Genomic DNA, 17,639 nt, shown 5'->3' with positions numbered 1-17,639 from the left:
ATGCTGATTTTTGAGTTGTTTTAAATAAAAACAGGTCAAATTTGTACATTTGCATGTGTAAAAATGTCTATCAACTAGGGATGGGCATTTGAATAAATTCTCTTGATCGATCATCGGGAAAATTAACGATCAATTATCGATTAATCATTATTTTTTATCTTAAAAATGCCATGATACGGGACGCTTGTAAAAGCAGCTGAGCCCAAAGCTCCAAGCCAAACCTCTTCACATATCAATCAATAGAGCAATCTTAAACACAATTGAGCTTCTTTTAGAAACACTTCCAAAAAAACAATCAAATCTAATAACAACTTAATCAAAAAACAGAATATTACTCCGGACTGACAGTTTTTGCCAAAATGCACCCAGCCGAGCCGAGAGAGAAATCGATTAATCATGCCCATCCCTACTATCAACTACACAAAAATAAAATAAAATATGCATTTTATTACCATGTATGTATATTGTGGGTCACATAATGAAAGTCCGGCTAAAATAAATGTGTATTTGGTGTTCTCAAGTGTTAAAATGGGTCAAATTTGACCCTGAACAGTATGTAAGGGTTAAAAAAAGATAGATGAAAAGTTAAGAATGTTACAATATGAATACTAAAGTCAAAATGAGGTTTATTTTATAAGATACAAAGCCCTAATATGGACTTAGTATCTTATATTTCTGACATATAAACTTACTATACTTATATATATGTGTACATGTGAATGTTTTAAGGTTTGAATGAGTCGGTAGGATAATGGGTGTCTGAGAAGTTGATCCCAAATGAGTTCTAATGAGATCTAATTCTCTCATAGACTGCTGTTATATAACATTTCATGATTAAAAGTTAAAATCAGTGAAATATCCTAGAAAACAAAACATAAAGTAATACAATGCATCCACTGAATGAGCTCCACAGTTTGACATCTGAGAGTTTTTTCTAGCACGAGTTCAAAAGGTCCAAAAAAATGTCTGGAATGTGGATCAAAAAGAAAGAGCTGTGCTGGAAAACAGCGTATCTGAAGAAATGTTGTGATTGCTGAAAGCTGAATAAAATCTACTGAGATTAACGTTGCCTACATGTGGGATCGAACCCGTGGCCTCATGTCTGTAAAAACAACACAGCTACTCACTGAGCCAACATGAGACACAACAAACACAAAGTAAACAAGATAGATTTTCAAATTTAGACTTTTAATTGCATAAAGACATAACATTTTTATACTTTGAAAGGAAGCTGCTGTGCCAATATATTATAATGTTCTGGTGCATATTGCTCATTTGTGTTTGTGAGGTAAACGCAGGTTTTAGATTGTAAATGAAACCTGAAAGTTTGAAGTGACAAACAGTTAAAAAGAGAAGGAAACAGGTGTTTTTGCAGTCTCAGCGAGAGGATTGAGAGCACCTGTGTTTTTACCTTTAACTCCACTGATCCCCCTTTTCCACCGAGCTGGAGCTCGTTCGGAGTCAGAGCCTGACTAAGCACCGGTTCTTTGCCTTTCCACCACCAAAGCTCCAGCCCCGAGCCTCAGAAGGGAGCAAGCACCAACTCTTTGCTGGTCTAAAGCATAGACTGTATAAAAGAAAAGCAATCACATCAGCGGGCTGGGCTAACGTTTATTAGCCGGCTAGCGGGGCTAACGTTTATTAGCCGGCTAGCAGTGTTAGCGTTTATCAGCCGGCTAGCAGGGCTAACGTTTATTAGCTGGCTAGCGGTGTTAGCGTTTATTAGCAGACTAGCGGGGTAAAAGTTCAGTAGCTGACTAGCGTAGCTAACTGTCATTTACAGAGGGTTAAACATTTGTTGATTAAAAGTACTATTTTTATCCTTTTTTTTTTTTTGCCAGAGCGGTATTCTTGTTCTTCTTCTTTGTTTCCGGCAGGCTAGATACCTTGCGGCGTGTTGCTGCCTCTCACTGGTGAATCATGGAAGTGCTTCAAAGGCGCGCGCTGGCTACGTTATACAGTGACGTAATCACGTGGCTGCAGCTCGGTGGAAAAGAAATATGAGTGCTGCCCTTACATGGGTTCAAACTCAAACCTTTAAATCTTCAAGGGGCACAGGGGCAATATCATACTGCTATTTGACAACTAAAGAAGACTGTTTTACATCCATATCAAGCTAAATATTAAATAATAATATTGAAGAGTGCTGGAGTTGAATGATACTACATGATAAACATACAAAGCAAACATTGTTCATGAGATAAATGTAATAAGGAGCATTGCCTCTAACAGGGAAGGTTGACCATGTTGAGGAAAAGCTGATTTGCCTAAAATGAAGCTACTAGGCCAGACATTTGAACACTTATAGTAGTAGTGGACCAGCTGAGCATGTGGAAGTACTATGCATGCAAAGTTAAAAGGAATGTAAGTTTAAGAAAAGAGGAGAGAGAGGAAACTGGGTTGATGATACTATTACAGTCAATGAGAGTGTCAGCGCTCTGCCTATCAATTGAGGTGACTCCAAAATAAATGTATTTATATTTTAAGGTGTGATGTCTGCTTGAGGATGTGTTAGCATTTTTTTTTCTGGCCAAAGAAAATCAATTTTGTTCTCCTCTCTGCCTTAGCGTGATACACTGATGAGATTTCAAGAATGCTGTAACATTTTGATGCATTTTAAAATAGCTGGAAAATGATTAAAAAAACCCCATTAAACTAATAACACACCTGCTAAAAAAGCTGCGCAGTTTGACAGTTCAGTCGTTTTTTCTAACACAAAGTATGCTGCAGTTGAAAAGATCCTTATCAAATGTATAGAAGGTGGAACAAAACAGAATAATAAAAAAATGTAAAGATAATTAAAGTGTGGTGGCTGCAATTAGCTTCACACTAATTTTGGTTCAATACATTAAATCTCGACATTTCAATTTAATATTGTACATGATCCCAAATAAATAAATAAATCCAAAAATAAACAAATTCTTATCAAAAGAAAAAATATGTATGCCAATAACATTAGAGCAACATAGTATATCATTTATTCATATACATTATATTAATATGAGGCAATATGGATCCAATCAGATTACGATTAAAATGTTTTTGCTGAAGCTGGCTAAAAAATAAGCTTATGCAGATGTAAACACACACACACACACACACACACACACACACACACACACACACAGTTCATGCAGCAGACAAGCACCATCTGTTTCCATAGCTGCAGCTGTCTCGATTGGATGTAACATCCATATCAACACACACACACACACACACACACACACACACACACACATACACACACAGACAGCGCTTGGCTACACAGCTGGATATCCTTACGAGGTGAGGAAAGACATGGAGAAAATATGTAACAAAGACACACACACACACACACACACACACACACACACACACACACACACACACACACACACACACACACACATACACTCTCCCCCACCTAAACCAAATCCTGATTAAGCCACTGACCCCTGAGAAAGACCACCAAAGTGGACATTTAGACTCTCACACACATGTCCAGCAGTCTCGGGTTAAGCAGTGCAGCTCAGACTCAGTGTGTTTGTGCTTCCTGCGGTCCGAGGGGAGGGCGAGGGCGAGGTCATCCTCATGTGAAAAGCACAGGTGACCCATCCGTCTCCTCGCTGTCCCATCTCCGCCTCTCTCCTGACACTCTCACGTCCCTGAGAATCCGGGATTGGTTGCTGAGACAATCCTTCAGCTTGTCCTCAGTCAGGGTGAGACGCTCCTCCAGCACGGAGACGGTCTGTGCGAGTGGAAAGAAGCGGGGTGAGAGAGTGTATAATTATTATAAAGCGGCCAAAGAATAATTATAGAAGGAGAAAATCGGGAAAGCAAAGATCAGTCTGAGTGCCTTGAAATCAATCCTGTCACCATCATGGAAAAATAACATAAAAGGAAAAGAGAGACAGAAGTGGTTTCTGTGTTCTGGTGACATACTGCCATGTTTTTTCAGGACAGTGAAACTTTGACCTGTGATAACTGAGGTGCTCTTGGTATCAAAGCCAGAGTATAAAATTGTATAACAGGTGAAAACTCCACTTTGAGAATAAAAAAGAAAAACTTTCTGCATTTCCTTTTTCCTTTCTTTCACTGCTGGTGTGACCGAGATGTGTTTCTGATTAAAAAAATATGGTGATCAAACTTGAAATCTGTTAGTGCCTATATCATCCATTTCCACCTCCTCCTCCCTCCCACACCATATCCATAAACCTTCTCTTTGGCTTTCTTAACATCTTCATCTTTGCCACCTCCAGCTCCACTTCCTGTATTTATGTCAGTGCCACCATCTACAAACAGCAGATGTTCTTATCCGTCGTGTCGTCCTCCCGGGTCAAATTGACCCCGTCTGTTTTGACTGTTCCTTCTTTCCTCCCTTACTTATTTCCTTCCTCCCTTCTGTCTTTCCTTCCTTCCTTCCCCCCTCCTTTCCTTCCTTCCTCCCTTCCTCCCTTCCCTCCTTCCTTCCTCCCTTCCTTCCTCCCTTCTTTCCTTCTTTCCTCCTCCCTTCTTTCCTTCTTCCTCCCTTCCTTCCTACCCCCTTCTTTCCTCCCTTCCCTCCTTTCCTTCCTCCCTTCTTTCCTCCCTTCCCTCCTTTCCTTCCTCCCTTCTTTCCTTTCTTTTTCCTCCCTTCCCTCCTTCCTTCCTCCCTCACTCCTTTAATTCCTTCCTTCTTCCTCCCTCCCTTCCTCCCTTCCTTCTTCCTTCCTCCCCTCCTTCCTTACTCCCTTCCTTCCTCCCTTCCCTTCTTCCTCCCTTCCTTCTTCCTCCCTTCCCTCCTTTCTTCTTCCCTTCCTTCCTTCCTTCCTTCCTTCCTCCTTTCCCTCCTTCCTTCCTTCCTCCTTCCCTTCCTCCCTTCTTTCCTTTCTTTTTCCTCCCTTCCCTTCCCTCCTTCCTTCCTCCCTCACTCCTTTACTTCCTTCCTTCCCTCCTTCCTTACAACAACTCATATCATTTTACATTCCAGCTCTTTATTTACATTCTCAGTCCACCTCTACTCTGTTTGTGTCTACATCAATTCCTTTCATTTCTCCAATTCACGATCTTTTTTATACTTCTCAAGGATATTTTGAATGTACACTTATAAGGAAGTACATTAACATTAACATAATACCATACAATAAACTACTTAGAATTGAAAATAATAAAATATTAAATAAAAAAAGCTGAAATTGGATATAAAAGAAAATCTTCCAGTGACTCATACTGTTTGAATAAACTCAATTATTATATTGGCCTTCGATGCTTGTTCCTCTACCTGTGGCCTTCATTAAGTGACTCCTGTGTGACTTTTATTCTCATTTTATTTTATAATCTTTCAAAACTAACCTGTTGACACACTTCTCCCATTTCCCCATTTTACCTATGACTAACCTGGGTGAGAATATCCAACTGTTGAACGATGTGCCGCAGCGTAGAGTTCAGACTCGATGGATGACCTGAGAGATCTTCAAGTGGGTGCGTCTGCCCTCTCTCCTCTTCCTCTTCCTCTCTCCTCCTCCCTCTTCCTCTCCTTCTGGCCTTAGTCTGGCTCCCAATGGCTATCAATCCTGCCCTGCCGACACTTTCATCCCCCGTCCATCCTTCAAATCTTGAACTGGCGGCGTGATGTGCCGGCTCACCGTTGGAGTGGTGGGTGTTGGCGGGGATCTGCGTGGCCGTCAAATGTATTCGACTGCCTAAGAGCTGGAGGTGGAAAACGAGACAGACAGAAAAGACCGGATTGATTTTCACTGCATTGTGTCTCCGGCTCCTATTATACATTTTTTTTGCAGAGGTTTTTTTTTTTTACTTAAGTGTTGTGCTCTGCCATGAATTTTGATCTCATTTAAAATATATTGTATCCCTCAAGTCGCCCACATTAAATCAAATCATCATTTTGACATCCTGATATTTAACTGAGGACATGTCACCGGAAAAAAAACATTACAGTCTTTAAGCCTGATACAAAACTCTACTGAAAGCGAACACGAAGCAAAGAGAGACCTTGAAATATATTGCAATATTATTTGAAGAAAACTGCCTCTTGTACTGAAAAACAAAACAAACATTAATAAAATGTGTTAGAGCTTTTGAGATGTACATTGCTGAGTGCTGAAAAACCTTTAAAAGTAAGAGTTATGCTGTTAAAGTAAAAGTGAAGTAAAGAAAGTATCAGTTTAATTGAGTTGAAATTAGTTCAAGAGTGACTTTGGGTGTACGTTATAAAAGGAGTTTGCAATTGAGAGGAGTTGAAGTGTAAGTGCTTAAAAAGAGCTTTCAGTATAAGTGGGGAAAAGAGTTAAAGTGTCTGAAAGCAGCTGAAGTATCACTTAATGTCTACACACGTTAAGCAAGAGTGAAGTAAGAAAGAAAGAATTTGGCACTAAAATATTAAAAGATATTGACTTGATTTGGATGATGAAGCCTCCTGTAAACTCACTAAATACACTTTTAACCTTGGTGTCGTCCTCCCGGGTCAAATTGACCCCGTCTGTTTTGACTGTTCTTTCATTCCTCCCTTCTGTCCTTCTTTCCTTCCTCCCCCTTCCTTCCTTCCTTCCTTCCTTCTTTCCTTCCTTCCTCTCCTCCCTCCCTCTTTCCTCCCCCCTTCCTTCCCTCCTCCCTCCCTCCATCCTTCCTTTCCTCCCTTCCTTCCTTCCTTCCTTCTTCCCTCCATCCCTCCTTTCCTTCCTTCTTCCTCTCTCCTTTCCTTCCTTCTCCCTCCCTTCCTCCCTTCTTCCTCCCTTCCTCCCTTCCTACCTTGACTCGAGGACAACAGGTGGATTAAAAACATTTTTGATTTCATCCCTCATCACTTACATTGAAAGTGAATTAAGAAGGGAATCACTGTTCATTTGGGAACCTAACTATCATTAAAGTGAACCTATAATTTATCAATTATATTCATCAACTTTAAAAGAGAAAGTTGATGTTTATTAATTAAAAGGAGTTGGCTTGAGTTTCAGTTTGAGTTGAAATGCGACTGCTGAATAAGTGTAAACACCTGCAAGAGTGAAAATAGAAGTAGAAGTTCAGTCTTTTCTTTCATAACTGCTTTTAATGTGTGATTAATGTGTGCTATCTTGTGCTTTTAGTGTGTTGAGTCATTCATTTTTGTATGGTCCTTTTAACTTAAAGCATCTTTGAGTACCTTGAAAAGTGCTCTATAAATAAAATACATTATTATTATTAATCCTAAAAGGAGTTGAGGTACTATAAGCAGGGGGTTTGAAGTGAAGTTTGAAGTGTTGAATAAAGTTTCAGCTGTTAATAATACCACCTGAAACATTAACACACATTAACAGATTAATGGATCTCTGAGCATCAACGCTGCTTCATTGTTAAAAAAAAAGATACAAGAATCAAAACTAGGAGAGAGACAGAATAAAGTGTAAGAGTATTAATTAGCCTGGATAATATGCCACGATGATGAATAACTCTATGCAGGGTTAGCCAACTTCCTTCCTGTCTCATTGTTCTCAGTGAAGCAGGCCTTGAGCTTGTTGTAACTTGGCAGACTGAAGGAGGTGGATGACTCACACTGCTGGATTACTGACTGAACAGCAGACTCTGTGACCAATTGACTAACTTGTTGGCTAAAGGAAAGTTCATAAGGTCATTTGCACTCTAAGGCAGGAAGAGCTAGAAAATGTGCTTTATTTTCATTTATTTATTTATTTATCTATTTATTTGTCCTTTACTTTTATTGAGGTGTGTTCTTGACAATATGATTTTTTTTTCTTTTCACAAGTAAAGAGAAAAACAAAACAACAACAAAAAGAAAAACAAACAGGCGTGAGGGGAAAGACTGAACAAAGAGAGGGAACATTATGTTCAGTTTAACCAGGGACACGTTTTCCTCGTTCATCATTTATCCAGGCAGACACGACAGAGCATGACTTCACATTTAAATAGTTTCACACATGCAAAACAGTCATCTCACAGTGTACACCCCACAGGATTTGAATGAAGGCTGCTAAAAAGCTCATAGGGGGTTTTAATGCCTCGCTCAAAAGACACATTAGTCCTTCACTTTCAGGGCTAAACATTCCCAGCTCGAAGAGAGATTCAAACTAGCAACTTTCTGTTTTAAGCTAACGTGACTGGGAAATTAAGTCAATTTTGAATGAAAGTATGTTGATTTTGTTGATAAACTGGCAGATGAAAGCAAGTTACAGTATGAACGGGCCCAAGCTCCCCCGCCCCGCCACAAATGAGCGAGTCTTGCTGCGATGCATCTTCTCAGTCAAATGGAAACAAACAGCGGCAAAATTGCAAATTTGATTCAAAATGGCCGACTTTCTGTTGGAGTTATGGCATGGGTCCAAGAGACTTTCTTGTGCGTCTTTACATGATACATATGTGTACCGAATTTCGTTCATCTAAGTCAATCTGGAGGAAGGGGCTACATTTTTTAATTTTCTAGGGGGCGCTATTGAGCCATTTTACCTAGTGAGGATATGGGTCCAAGAGACTTTTTTGTGCGTCTTTAGACAATACATATATATACCAAATTTTGTTTATCTACGTCAATCTGGAGGGAGGGGCTCAATTTTCTTACTCTTCAACGGGGTGCAGTACCCACATTTGGCCAGCAGGTCCTGTTTAATGGCGAAATTCCACTTTGAATACAGTTAAAATTATTGTCAATTTGACTGCAGAACCAAACAATCAAAGTCTTAGACTGATGATTTTACTAATCCGTATATATCTGTTGATGATTTCACAATAAATTGATGGATTGTTTAGTTATTAAGCCTCACATACTGTTCATATTCAGACTCTTCACAGTTCCCCCTCATAATTGTTCTCTACCAAATTTCTGCACAACAAATCATTCACGAATACGTCATCAGTCACAGATAATAAGCGAGATTAATCCTCAATGAAGCTTTCAGAGAGCTGAGAGAGTTTAGACTTCTTGTTTATGGAGAAAAAAACATGAACTATATTAAATGTGACGAATGCAATAGTCTTTTTCTGAACAGTATGTGAGGGTTAAAATATCAGAAAATTGATTTAATGGCTGATCAGAATGTCCCAGGGTCAAAGGTGATGTCTTAAAATAGCTGGTTTCATATGACCAATGGTTCAAAATCCAAAGACATTCAACTAGTCATCCCATTTGAGAAGCTGGAACTGGTGTTGTTGGGCATTTTTATTAAACGCTGCATGGGGCTTCAGTCTGCTCTAAGTGCGTCATTGGCTACGTTACCCTTACTTCCTCCTCATGCATGACCACAAACGGCCGTCTATTGGTAACCTCGGTTGCGAAGTTGTTTGCTAATGTTGTTCAATAAGGTGTTCAGACTGTCTGCAGACACATTTCGGATCAGATTGGGGCTCTAACATGCTTCAATTCTTCGAGTAAGGACAAGAGAATTAAGTGAAAACCTATCAGAGCAGAGTGGGAGCTGAGCTTAAAGACACATTTCAGACAGAAGTTAACCCTCCTGTTGTCCTCAAGTCAAGGAAGGAAGGGAGGAAGAAGGAAGGAAAGGAGGGAGGAAGGAAGGAGAGAAAGAAGGGAGGAAGAAAGAGGGAAGGGAGGAAGGAAGGAAGGGAAGAAGAAGGAAGGGAGGAAGGAAGGAAGGGAAGAAGAAGGAAGGAAAGGAGGGAGGAGGGAAGGAAGGGGAGGGAGAAAAGAAGGAAGGAGGGAGGGAGGGATAAAGGAAAAAAGGAAGGGAGGAAGGAAGGAAAGAAGGAGAGAGGAAAGAAGGAAGGGAGGAAGGTAGATAGGAAAGAAGGACAGAGGAAAGAAAGAGAGAAGGGGGGAGGGAGGAAAGGAGGAAGGGAGGAAGGGAGGAAGGAAGGAAGGGAGGAGGAAGGAAGAAAAGGAGGAAGGAAGGAAAGGAGGGAAGAGGGAAGGAAGGAAGGAACAAAGGGAGGAAAGAAGGAAGGAAGAAAGAAAGAATGGGGGAAGGAAGGGAGGAAAGAAGGAAGGGAGGAGGGAGAGAAGGGAGGAAGGTAGGAAAGAAGGACAGGAAAGAAAGAGAGAAGGGGGGAGGGAGGAAAAGAGGAAGGAAAGAAGGAGGGAAGGAAGGAAGGAAGGGAGGGGGGAAAGAAGGAAGGGAGGAAGGAAATGAAGGAGGAAGGAAAGAAGGAGGGAAGGAAGGAAGGTAGGAAAGAAGGACAGGAAAGAAAGAGAGAAGGGGGGAGGGAGGAAAAGAGGAAGGAAAGAAGGAGGGAAGGAAGGAAGGAAGGGAGGGGGGAAAGAAGGAAGGGAGGAGAAAGGAAGGAAAGGAGGGAAGGAACGAAGGGAGGAAAGAAGGGAGGAAGAAAGAAGGAAGGGAGGAAGGAAGGAAGGGAAGAAGAAGGAAGGGAGGAAGGAAGGAAGGGAAGAAGAAGGAAGGAAAGGAGGGAGGGATAAAGGAAAAAAGGAAGGGAGGAAGGAAGGAAAGAAGGAGAGAGGAGAGAAGGAAGGGAGGAAGGTAGGTAGGAAAGAAGGACAGAGGAAAGAAAGAGAGAAGGGGGGAGGGAGGAAAGGAGGAAGGGAGGAAGGGAAGGGAAGGGAAGGAAGAAGGAAGGAACAAAGGGAGGAAAGAAGGCAGGAAGAAGGAAAGAATGGAGGGAAGGAAGGAAGAAAGGGACGAAGGAAATGAAGGAGGGAAGGAAAGAAGGAACAGTCAAAACAGACGGGGTCAATTTGACCCGTGAGGACGACACAAAGGTTAAACTAACAAGCTGCATAAAGGATCCATATAAGATAAATAAGGAGTTTTTTTTTAACTGTAACTCATGCAAAGATATTCCCATAGAGCTCCAGATTATAAATATAGAACTAGAAATGTGAAAAAAAATGTTCCTTATAATCAATTAATAACTTCAGCCCTGTCTAATTTGTCTGCTTTTGCTTCAAACTTTGCACACTCTCTCCTAAAAACAGCAAACTCCATGACACTTTGGACAGCTGTAGTCAGATCAGTGTCTAGACTCCACTCATAAACGGCAAAACGTGAAGCAAAGTCGGGCTTTCGGCCAAAGTAATGGTAAAGTGGTGTATATATATATGTGTGTGTGTGTCTTGAGAAAGGTGGAATGGGGCAGGTGGTGCATGGAGTGAGCGAAGAGGAGCCAAACGGGGCAAAAAATAAATGAGGGATGTGTCAGGAAGATAGAGGAGGAAGGAAGAGGAGGGTGAAGAGGTGGAGGGTGTCACACATTCCTGGCCTAATGCATGGAGCAATCGATTCCGGCTCGCTTCCTGCGCACTGTCCACACTTCAAAGAGAGAGCGTGGAGGGAGGCAGAAGAGGAAGGAGGGATGGAGGGATGGAGGGAAAGAGAGGAGAAGTGGCATGAGTGTGTATGTGTGTGTGTAATGAAAAGAGGAGAGAGGATGAGGAGGAGGAGGGGAAGGGAGGAGGGAGGAGGGAGGAGGGGGGAGGGGGGTTACTCTTAACTCCGGAGTGGAGGTGAACAAAGCTGTCAGTGTGTGGATGGTGAGTCTCTCTTGCTATCCGTGCTTGTTTTCCTCCTTATTTTTTCCTCTCTTTATCCATCCAACCCCCCCCTCTCCTCCCCCCTCCTCCTCCTTCGTTCCTCCTTTCCTCCTTAGCCACATCTGGCCAACATCTGCTCAGCTCATTTACGCTGATCCAGATCTCCATCTCTTTGCCCCCCAACCTTCAGCCAGGAAGTTTGGGTGCAATCAAATGTTTAACAGGCAGGATACCCTGGCTGGCTCGAGTGTCAATCAATGTACTAACACACACACATGCACACACACACACACACACACACACACACACACACACACCCACACACACACACACACACACACACACAGATATACACATACATCAATGCATGACTATAAAGGAGCAAGTATCTTCATATCTTCTAACATAATTACAAGTTAGAAGCACTTAAACATGCTAATTTGTGCTATTTATAGCATCAGGTATGTACCAAAGCACGAGAACATACTGATCTACAGCACTGTAGTTCATTTAATCAAATGTACCGACTAAAGCCCCGTTATTAACAGCGAGCTCCGTCAGGACCACTGTGCCTGAACTGAAGGAAAAAAAATAAGTATAACATGAGATTAATTATTATTATTTCAAGGCACATAGAGCTAAAGCATGACATCTAAAACAGGAACTTTAATTATAAGGGTAATTTCTGAGATAAAAATCCTCCTCTGCCGAGCTTTGTGGAATGTCAGGGGTCACGGCTCGCTGTAACCGCTGTCAGTATAGCGGCAGGAATGCGCTGTTGGCACAACGCCAGCCGAGGGTTTTTCTGTCCGATGGGAGATGAGTGGGTGGCTAGGTCGGGGTGGCACAGCAGAAACTAGCCGTTGTGATAATAAGAGGCCAGTGGGAGTGACGTGACAGTGGCGCTCGCCCGCTAATAGTGAGGCGACGACAATGTCCGTGTTGTTTCTGCGTGGCATTGGGAACGGAGGGCTGTTGTACATCATTACATCCTGCGGGATAAAGAGGCTCTGTGCAGAATGCTTGGTGAAAGATCACTAGGTCAGGAGGGGGTGCAGGAGGAGGGAAAACAAAGACAAAACTTTTTTTTTATTTTTCATTAATTTTAATGGGTACGCTCGGTGTCGTGAGTGAAGTACATGTTTCACAAATGCTACAGCAAAGCGTTAAATCTTGGATCTTTATTTTGCTGAACTTTCTGACTTGAAGTAGATGATGATCAGATGTAAAGTGAGAGATGATAGCGACTGACATCAGTAAAAGCTAATCAATCATTAAACATTGCTAATTTTTTTTTTCTTTTATACCAAGAGCTGTTTAACCTTCCTGTCGTTCATCTGTTTTGACTGTTCCTTCTTTCCTCCCTTCCTCACTTCCTCTCTCTTTCCTCTCTTCTGTCCTTCTTTCCTTCCCTCCTTCCTTCCTTTCTTCTGTCCTTCTTTCCTTCCCCCCTTCCTCCTTCCTTCCTTCTTCCTCCCTCCCTTCCCTCCTTCCTTCCTTCCTTCCTTCCTCACTTCCTCCATCCTTTCCTTCCTTCCTTGACTCAAGGACAACAGGAGGGTTACATTTCACTCACATGTGAAACAGCCCAAATCTCAACAGATTTATTCTCACATTAAAAACTCATATTATTTCGCTCTTTCTTTCCTCCCCCTACCTCCCTCCTTTCCTTCTTTCCTCTGTCCTTCTTTCGTTCCTTCCTCCCTTCCTCTTTTCCTTTCTCCCTCCCTCCCTTCTTCCTTCTTTCCTCCCTCCCTCCCTCCCTCCTTCCTTGAAGTAGATGATAATCAGATGCAAAGTGAGAGATGATAGCGACTGAGCTAATCAATCATTAAACACTGCTAATATTTTTGATACATTTACATGACAGCAAATTTACTAAACATAGTCATGATATCCAAAGAGTAGCCTAAATGTTAACAGTGGCTCTGATGTTTACGATCAAAAGGATCCTGAAGAGAACACAGATCAAAAATAGCCTCCCCCTTAATTTTAAATTAAATCACAGATGTCTGATCAAAAACATGATTACCATGAGGAACAGAATTAGCTGCGCTCCCTCTTTTGGCAGGAAACCCTCAGACACAGTGACCCCTTACATAAAAAGCTGTTTGATCTTAATTGAAGGGTCTCTCTGATGTTGTGCCTCCCCTCACTACATCTCTACCTGAAGCCATATAGGGCCTGTTTATAACCCAACATTGACAATCCTCCTCATTATGTGAACAAGGGTCTTCAAATGCTAATACCTTAAAGTACACTTGATTTTTTTTTTTTCCACCGAGACACATTTCATTTGTAGATAAAAATGTCTCAGGTCACTTTTAATGGTTGACATCCATATTTGTAAAATGTAAATCAGCATGCAGAGCACGCTTCATAAGGTGGTCTGTCACGCTGGCCAGAGCGTGCTGTCCACAGGAGAGCACACAGATGGGCTCTCCAGCCTCGTGATGCTTAGTATTCACACTGAGCTGCCTGCTCTCATAATGCTTAGTGCTGCCTGTGTTTACAAGCTCACCATAATGTGAAAAATATCATAACAACTACTCAAGATAGGAGAACGTGATCGCGCAAATTCTGTAAAGTGACACTTCTATATAATCTGTGTGACACAGCATTTTAATGGTTTCCATCAGTTTCACATCCCACATCTGTTTTGACTGTTCCTTCCTTCCTTCCTTCCTCCCTTCCTTCCTTCTTCTCTCTTTCTTTCTTTCCTCCCTTCCTTCTTTCCTTCCTATCTCTTTCCTCCCTTCCTTCTTTCCTTCCGCCCTTCCTTCCATCCATCTGTCATTCTTTCCTTCCCTCCTTCCTTCCTTCCTTCCTTCTGTCCTTCTTTCTTTCCCTCCTCCCTTCCTTCCTTCCTTCTGTCATTCTTTCCTTCCCTCCTTCCTTCCTTCCTTCTTTCTTTCCCTCCTTCCTTCCTTCTCTTTCTTTCCTCCCGCTACCTTCCTCCCTTTCTTCTTTCCTCTGTCCTTCTTTCATTCCTTCCTCCCTTCCTCTTTTCCTTTCTCCCTCCCTCCCTTCTTCCTTCTTTCCTCCCTCCCTCCTTCCTTCCTTCTTTCCTCCATCCTTCCTTTTTTCCTTTCCTTTCCTTCCTCCCTCCTTTCCTTCCTCCCTTCGTTCTTTGACTCGAGGACAACAGGAGGGTTAAGGTTAAAACTCTATGTAAAGACAGCAAGGCAGCAGTATGTAAAACTAATGCTGGAACCATGTGGGCCCATGTGGGCCCATGTGGGGGCATAACCATAGTAACCACCACAGCAAATTTCAGATGTCTGTGGGAGTTACTTTGTTATCATGAGCACAATATCCTGCTGATTATCACGAGATCAGCATGACATATCCAGGTGGTGAAGTGATGCTGACTAGCAAAACAGGAATCTGTGTGGAAGCTGTGCAGTAGACTAGGACTCAGTTGTGCAGCCATTAAGTAAGTTTTAGTTAGAAAAATAGCCACAAAAATGGTGACAAGCATGGACGAGCTCTACATGTTGATGAAAAATTAAGAGAAATTAAAAAAAAACCTATTTCTTCAATTGACCTGACCTTTAAGGATAGATTCACATTTTTTCAAGTCTGATAAAAAACAACACTTGGATTGAAACAGTTATTGTTCCTCCCAAGTGAGGCAAGTCAAGAGGGTATTTTCCCAAGTTACGATCTTCAAAGTACAAAATCACCTCTTTTTTCCACTCAGCCCATTGGGAAAGTGTTTTTGTATTGTTTCAAAAAACTTGGTTTCAATAAGGAGACACTCACAAGCACCGGAGGGTTTGCACTGAAGAAGAAGAAGTGCAATAAAATCAAATGCATATTGGTCTTTATAGGAGTACATGCTGCAAGAGCTTTTTTGTGTAAACATGTCAAATGATTCATATTTAAGAGCTCTTTTAGCAGAGTGGCGTGAGCTCTTTAAACAATCAGCCAATCAAACGGTTCTTGTGGGTGTTTCACTTTGTTGCCCGCTGTGGCACGCACACAGGAAACTGACGATTAGCAACCGTCAAGCTCCATCCATTAAGAGTGTGGTAAAGAACCCCACTGTTTTACTTCCTCCTGAGCCTTTTATCCACTATGTCATGATGACATGGCAGCAAGGCTTTATACCTGAGAGGCAAAGAATGGTGAGAAAGGAATCAAAAAAAATGAGCCAAATTAAAAATCATTGTGTGAGTGTGAGAGTGAGTGGGTCAGTAAATCTAAAATTTTGATTCTACAAGTCACGAAAAGGGGTGTTTTGCCCATCCCCATCTCTTGGTAGGTAAGCACAGTGTATATATTGTATGTAATGTGTTAAAGTTGAACTGATTTGAATGCAACCATTTTGTAAAGATGAATGATAATTGATAAAAAAGCTGTTATTGCTGTTGCTGTTGGTGTTTCAAAATTTCTTTGCTCAGAAAATGTGGGATTCATTTTAGGGATGTTTTCATATGGATAAAAAAAAGTTGGCATATGTCTTTCAAACCTTTATTTATCAGACTAGTGTGTACCCATCACATAACCTCACCACTCCTTTCCTCTATTAGACTGATGGCGTGGTGACTGAAATTGGTCCTGTGATGGGAAGGGAGCGTTTCCTGGTCACAGGATGCCATGTAATGCCTTTAATAAAGCAGGCTCCATGGAGGGAGGAAATCCTTGTTAAAAATCAAAGGAGGCATTAGCTGGCCTTGACCCTCTCCGCCCCGGGTTTCACTTTTCTATATTTGCACACCAACACGCAGTTGAACACGCAAGCAAATAAATCAAGCACGCACACACACGGCAGGCAAACATTACTGGTGGCAGATACGCACGATCACTATCGCCTGCCAGTGCTAATCCTTACCAATAGACACACACAAAAACAAATATCCCCCTTAACAACTACCACCATTCACACACACACACACACACACACACACACACACACACACACACACACATACACACATACACACATACACACACACACACACACACAGCTGGAGTCACTCTCCAAAATTCTTGCCTTGATTGTTAACAACAGTGAGGGCCTTCTTCTTCTTCTTCTTCTTCTTCTTCTCCAGGACACACAATCAAATAGCCTCTCACGCTCTTGGTGGTGTTAAACAAAAAAAAAAAGCACTTCATTCAAAGTCGGCGCTGTGGTCCAGTTTGACTAATACTCTCATGAGTGTGAAGGCTTATCAGACAGACACCAGAACACTACACAGTGCTTAACGGGGACTTTGCAACTCTTTAACAACTCTATCACGGCCACAATCATCTTATCTTCTGCCAGGTTCGATTGCCAGCCGGACAACCCTACATGTCTCTGCCAGAGACCTTTTGTGTTGTCAAAAGCACTTCCAGAGTCCAGAGTGGATGCTGGGTTTAAAAGTAGACTCTCTACTTTTTTGGCATTTCTGTCTTCTCTCTTTCTTTCCTCCCTTCCTTCTTTCCTTTCTCTCTTTCCCCCCTTCCTTCCTTCTGTCCTTCTTGCCTTCCCTCCTTTCCTTCTCTTTCTTTCCTCCCCCTACCTTCCTCCCTTCCTTCTTTCCTTCCTCTCTTTCCTCCCTTCCTTCCTTCCTTCCTTCTGTCCTTCTTGCCTTCCCTCCTTCCTTCCTTTCTTCCTTCCTACTGTCCTTCTTTCCTTCCCTTCCTTCCTTCCTTCCTTTCCTTCCGTCCTTCTTTCCTTCCCTCCTTCCTTCCTTTCCTTCCTCCCTTCCTTCCTTCTCTCTTTCTTTCCTCCCCCTACCTTCCTCCCTTCCTTCTGTCCTTCTCGCCTTCCCTCCTTCCTTCCTTCTATCCTTCCCTCCTTCCTTCCTTTCCTTCCTTCTCTCTTTCTTTCCTCCCCCTACCTTCTTTCCTCTGTCCTTCTTTCGTTCCTTCCCCTTTTCCTTTCTCCCTCCCTCCCTCCTTCTTTCCTTTCCTTTCCTTCCTCCCTTCCTTCTTAAAAAAAGCAGTTCCAGAGTGGATGCTGTGTTTAAAAGTAGAGAGAGTGCTCCTCACCAAAAGGAAATTCACATCCACAAATTGCAGTTTTTGTAAGCAGGGGTCAGTTTGCCAAAAATCCCTTGCTTTGAGGGAGGCGGGCCCCACGTTGCTGCTAGAGACACAGGAAATAAAAACATCAACAGTATAATGCAGCATCGCTCTAAAACACTAATTCAATGCAATTCATGCCTTGCAGCTTTCATTATATGATCACATAATATCAAACACACACACACAAAAAAGTGGATTTTAAGCACTGCCTCACAGA

At 42.0% G+C, this 17,639-nt stretch overlaps 1 protein-coding gene across 1 annotated transcript in view; it reads right to left on the bottom strand.

The window, feature by feature from the left end:
• Positions 1 to 17,639, bottom strand: part of poc1b (POC1 centriolar protein B) — a 57,651-nt gene that overhangs the window by 623 nt on the left and 39,389 nt on the right. Inside the window, exons 9-10 of the mRNA XM_053319472.1 lie at positions 5,356 to 5,493; positions 3,591 to 3,727 (exon numbers count right to left, since the gene is read on the bottom strand). Of these exons, the coding sequence (XP_053175447.1) occupies positions 3,591 to 3,727; positions 5,356 to 5,493 (275 nt within the window). The remainder of the gene's footprint in view (positions 1 to 3,590; positions 3,728 to 5,355; positions 5,494 to 17,639) is intronic.

The sequence above is a fragment of the Scomber japonicus genome, chromosome 5 (assembly GCF_027409825.1).
Source record: "Scomber japonicus isolate fScoJap1 chromosome 5, fScoJap1.pri, whole genome shotgun sequence".
In the NCBI taxonomy this organism is placed as follows: Eukaryota; Metazoa; Chordata; class Actinopteri; order Scombriformes; family Scombridae; genus Scomber; species Scomber japonicus.
The sequence above is the reverse complement of the archived record's forward strand: the minus strand, read 5'-3'. Positions and strand labels throughout refer to the sequence as shown.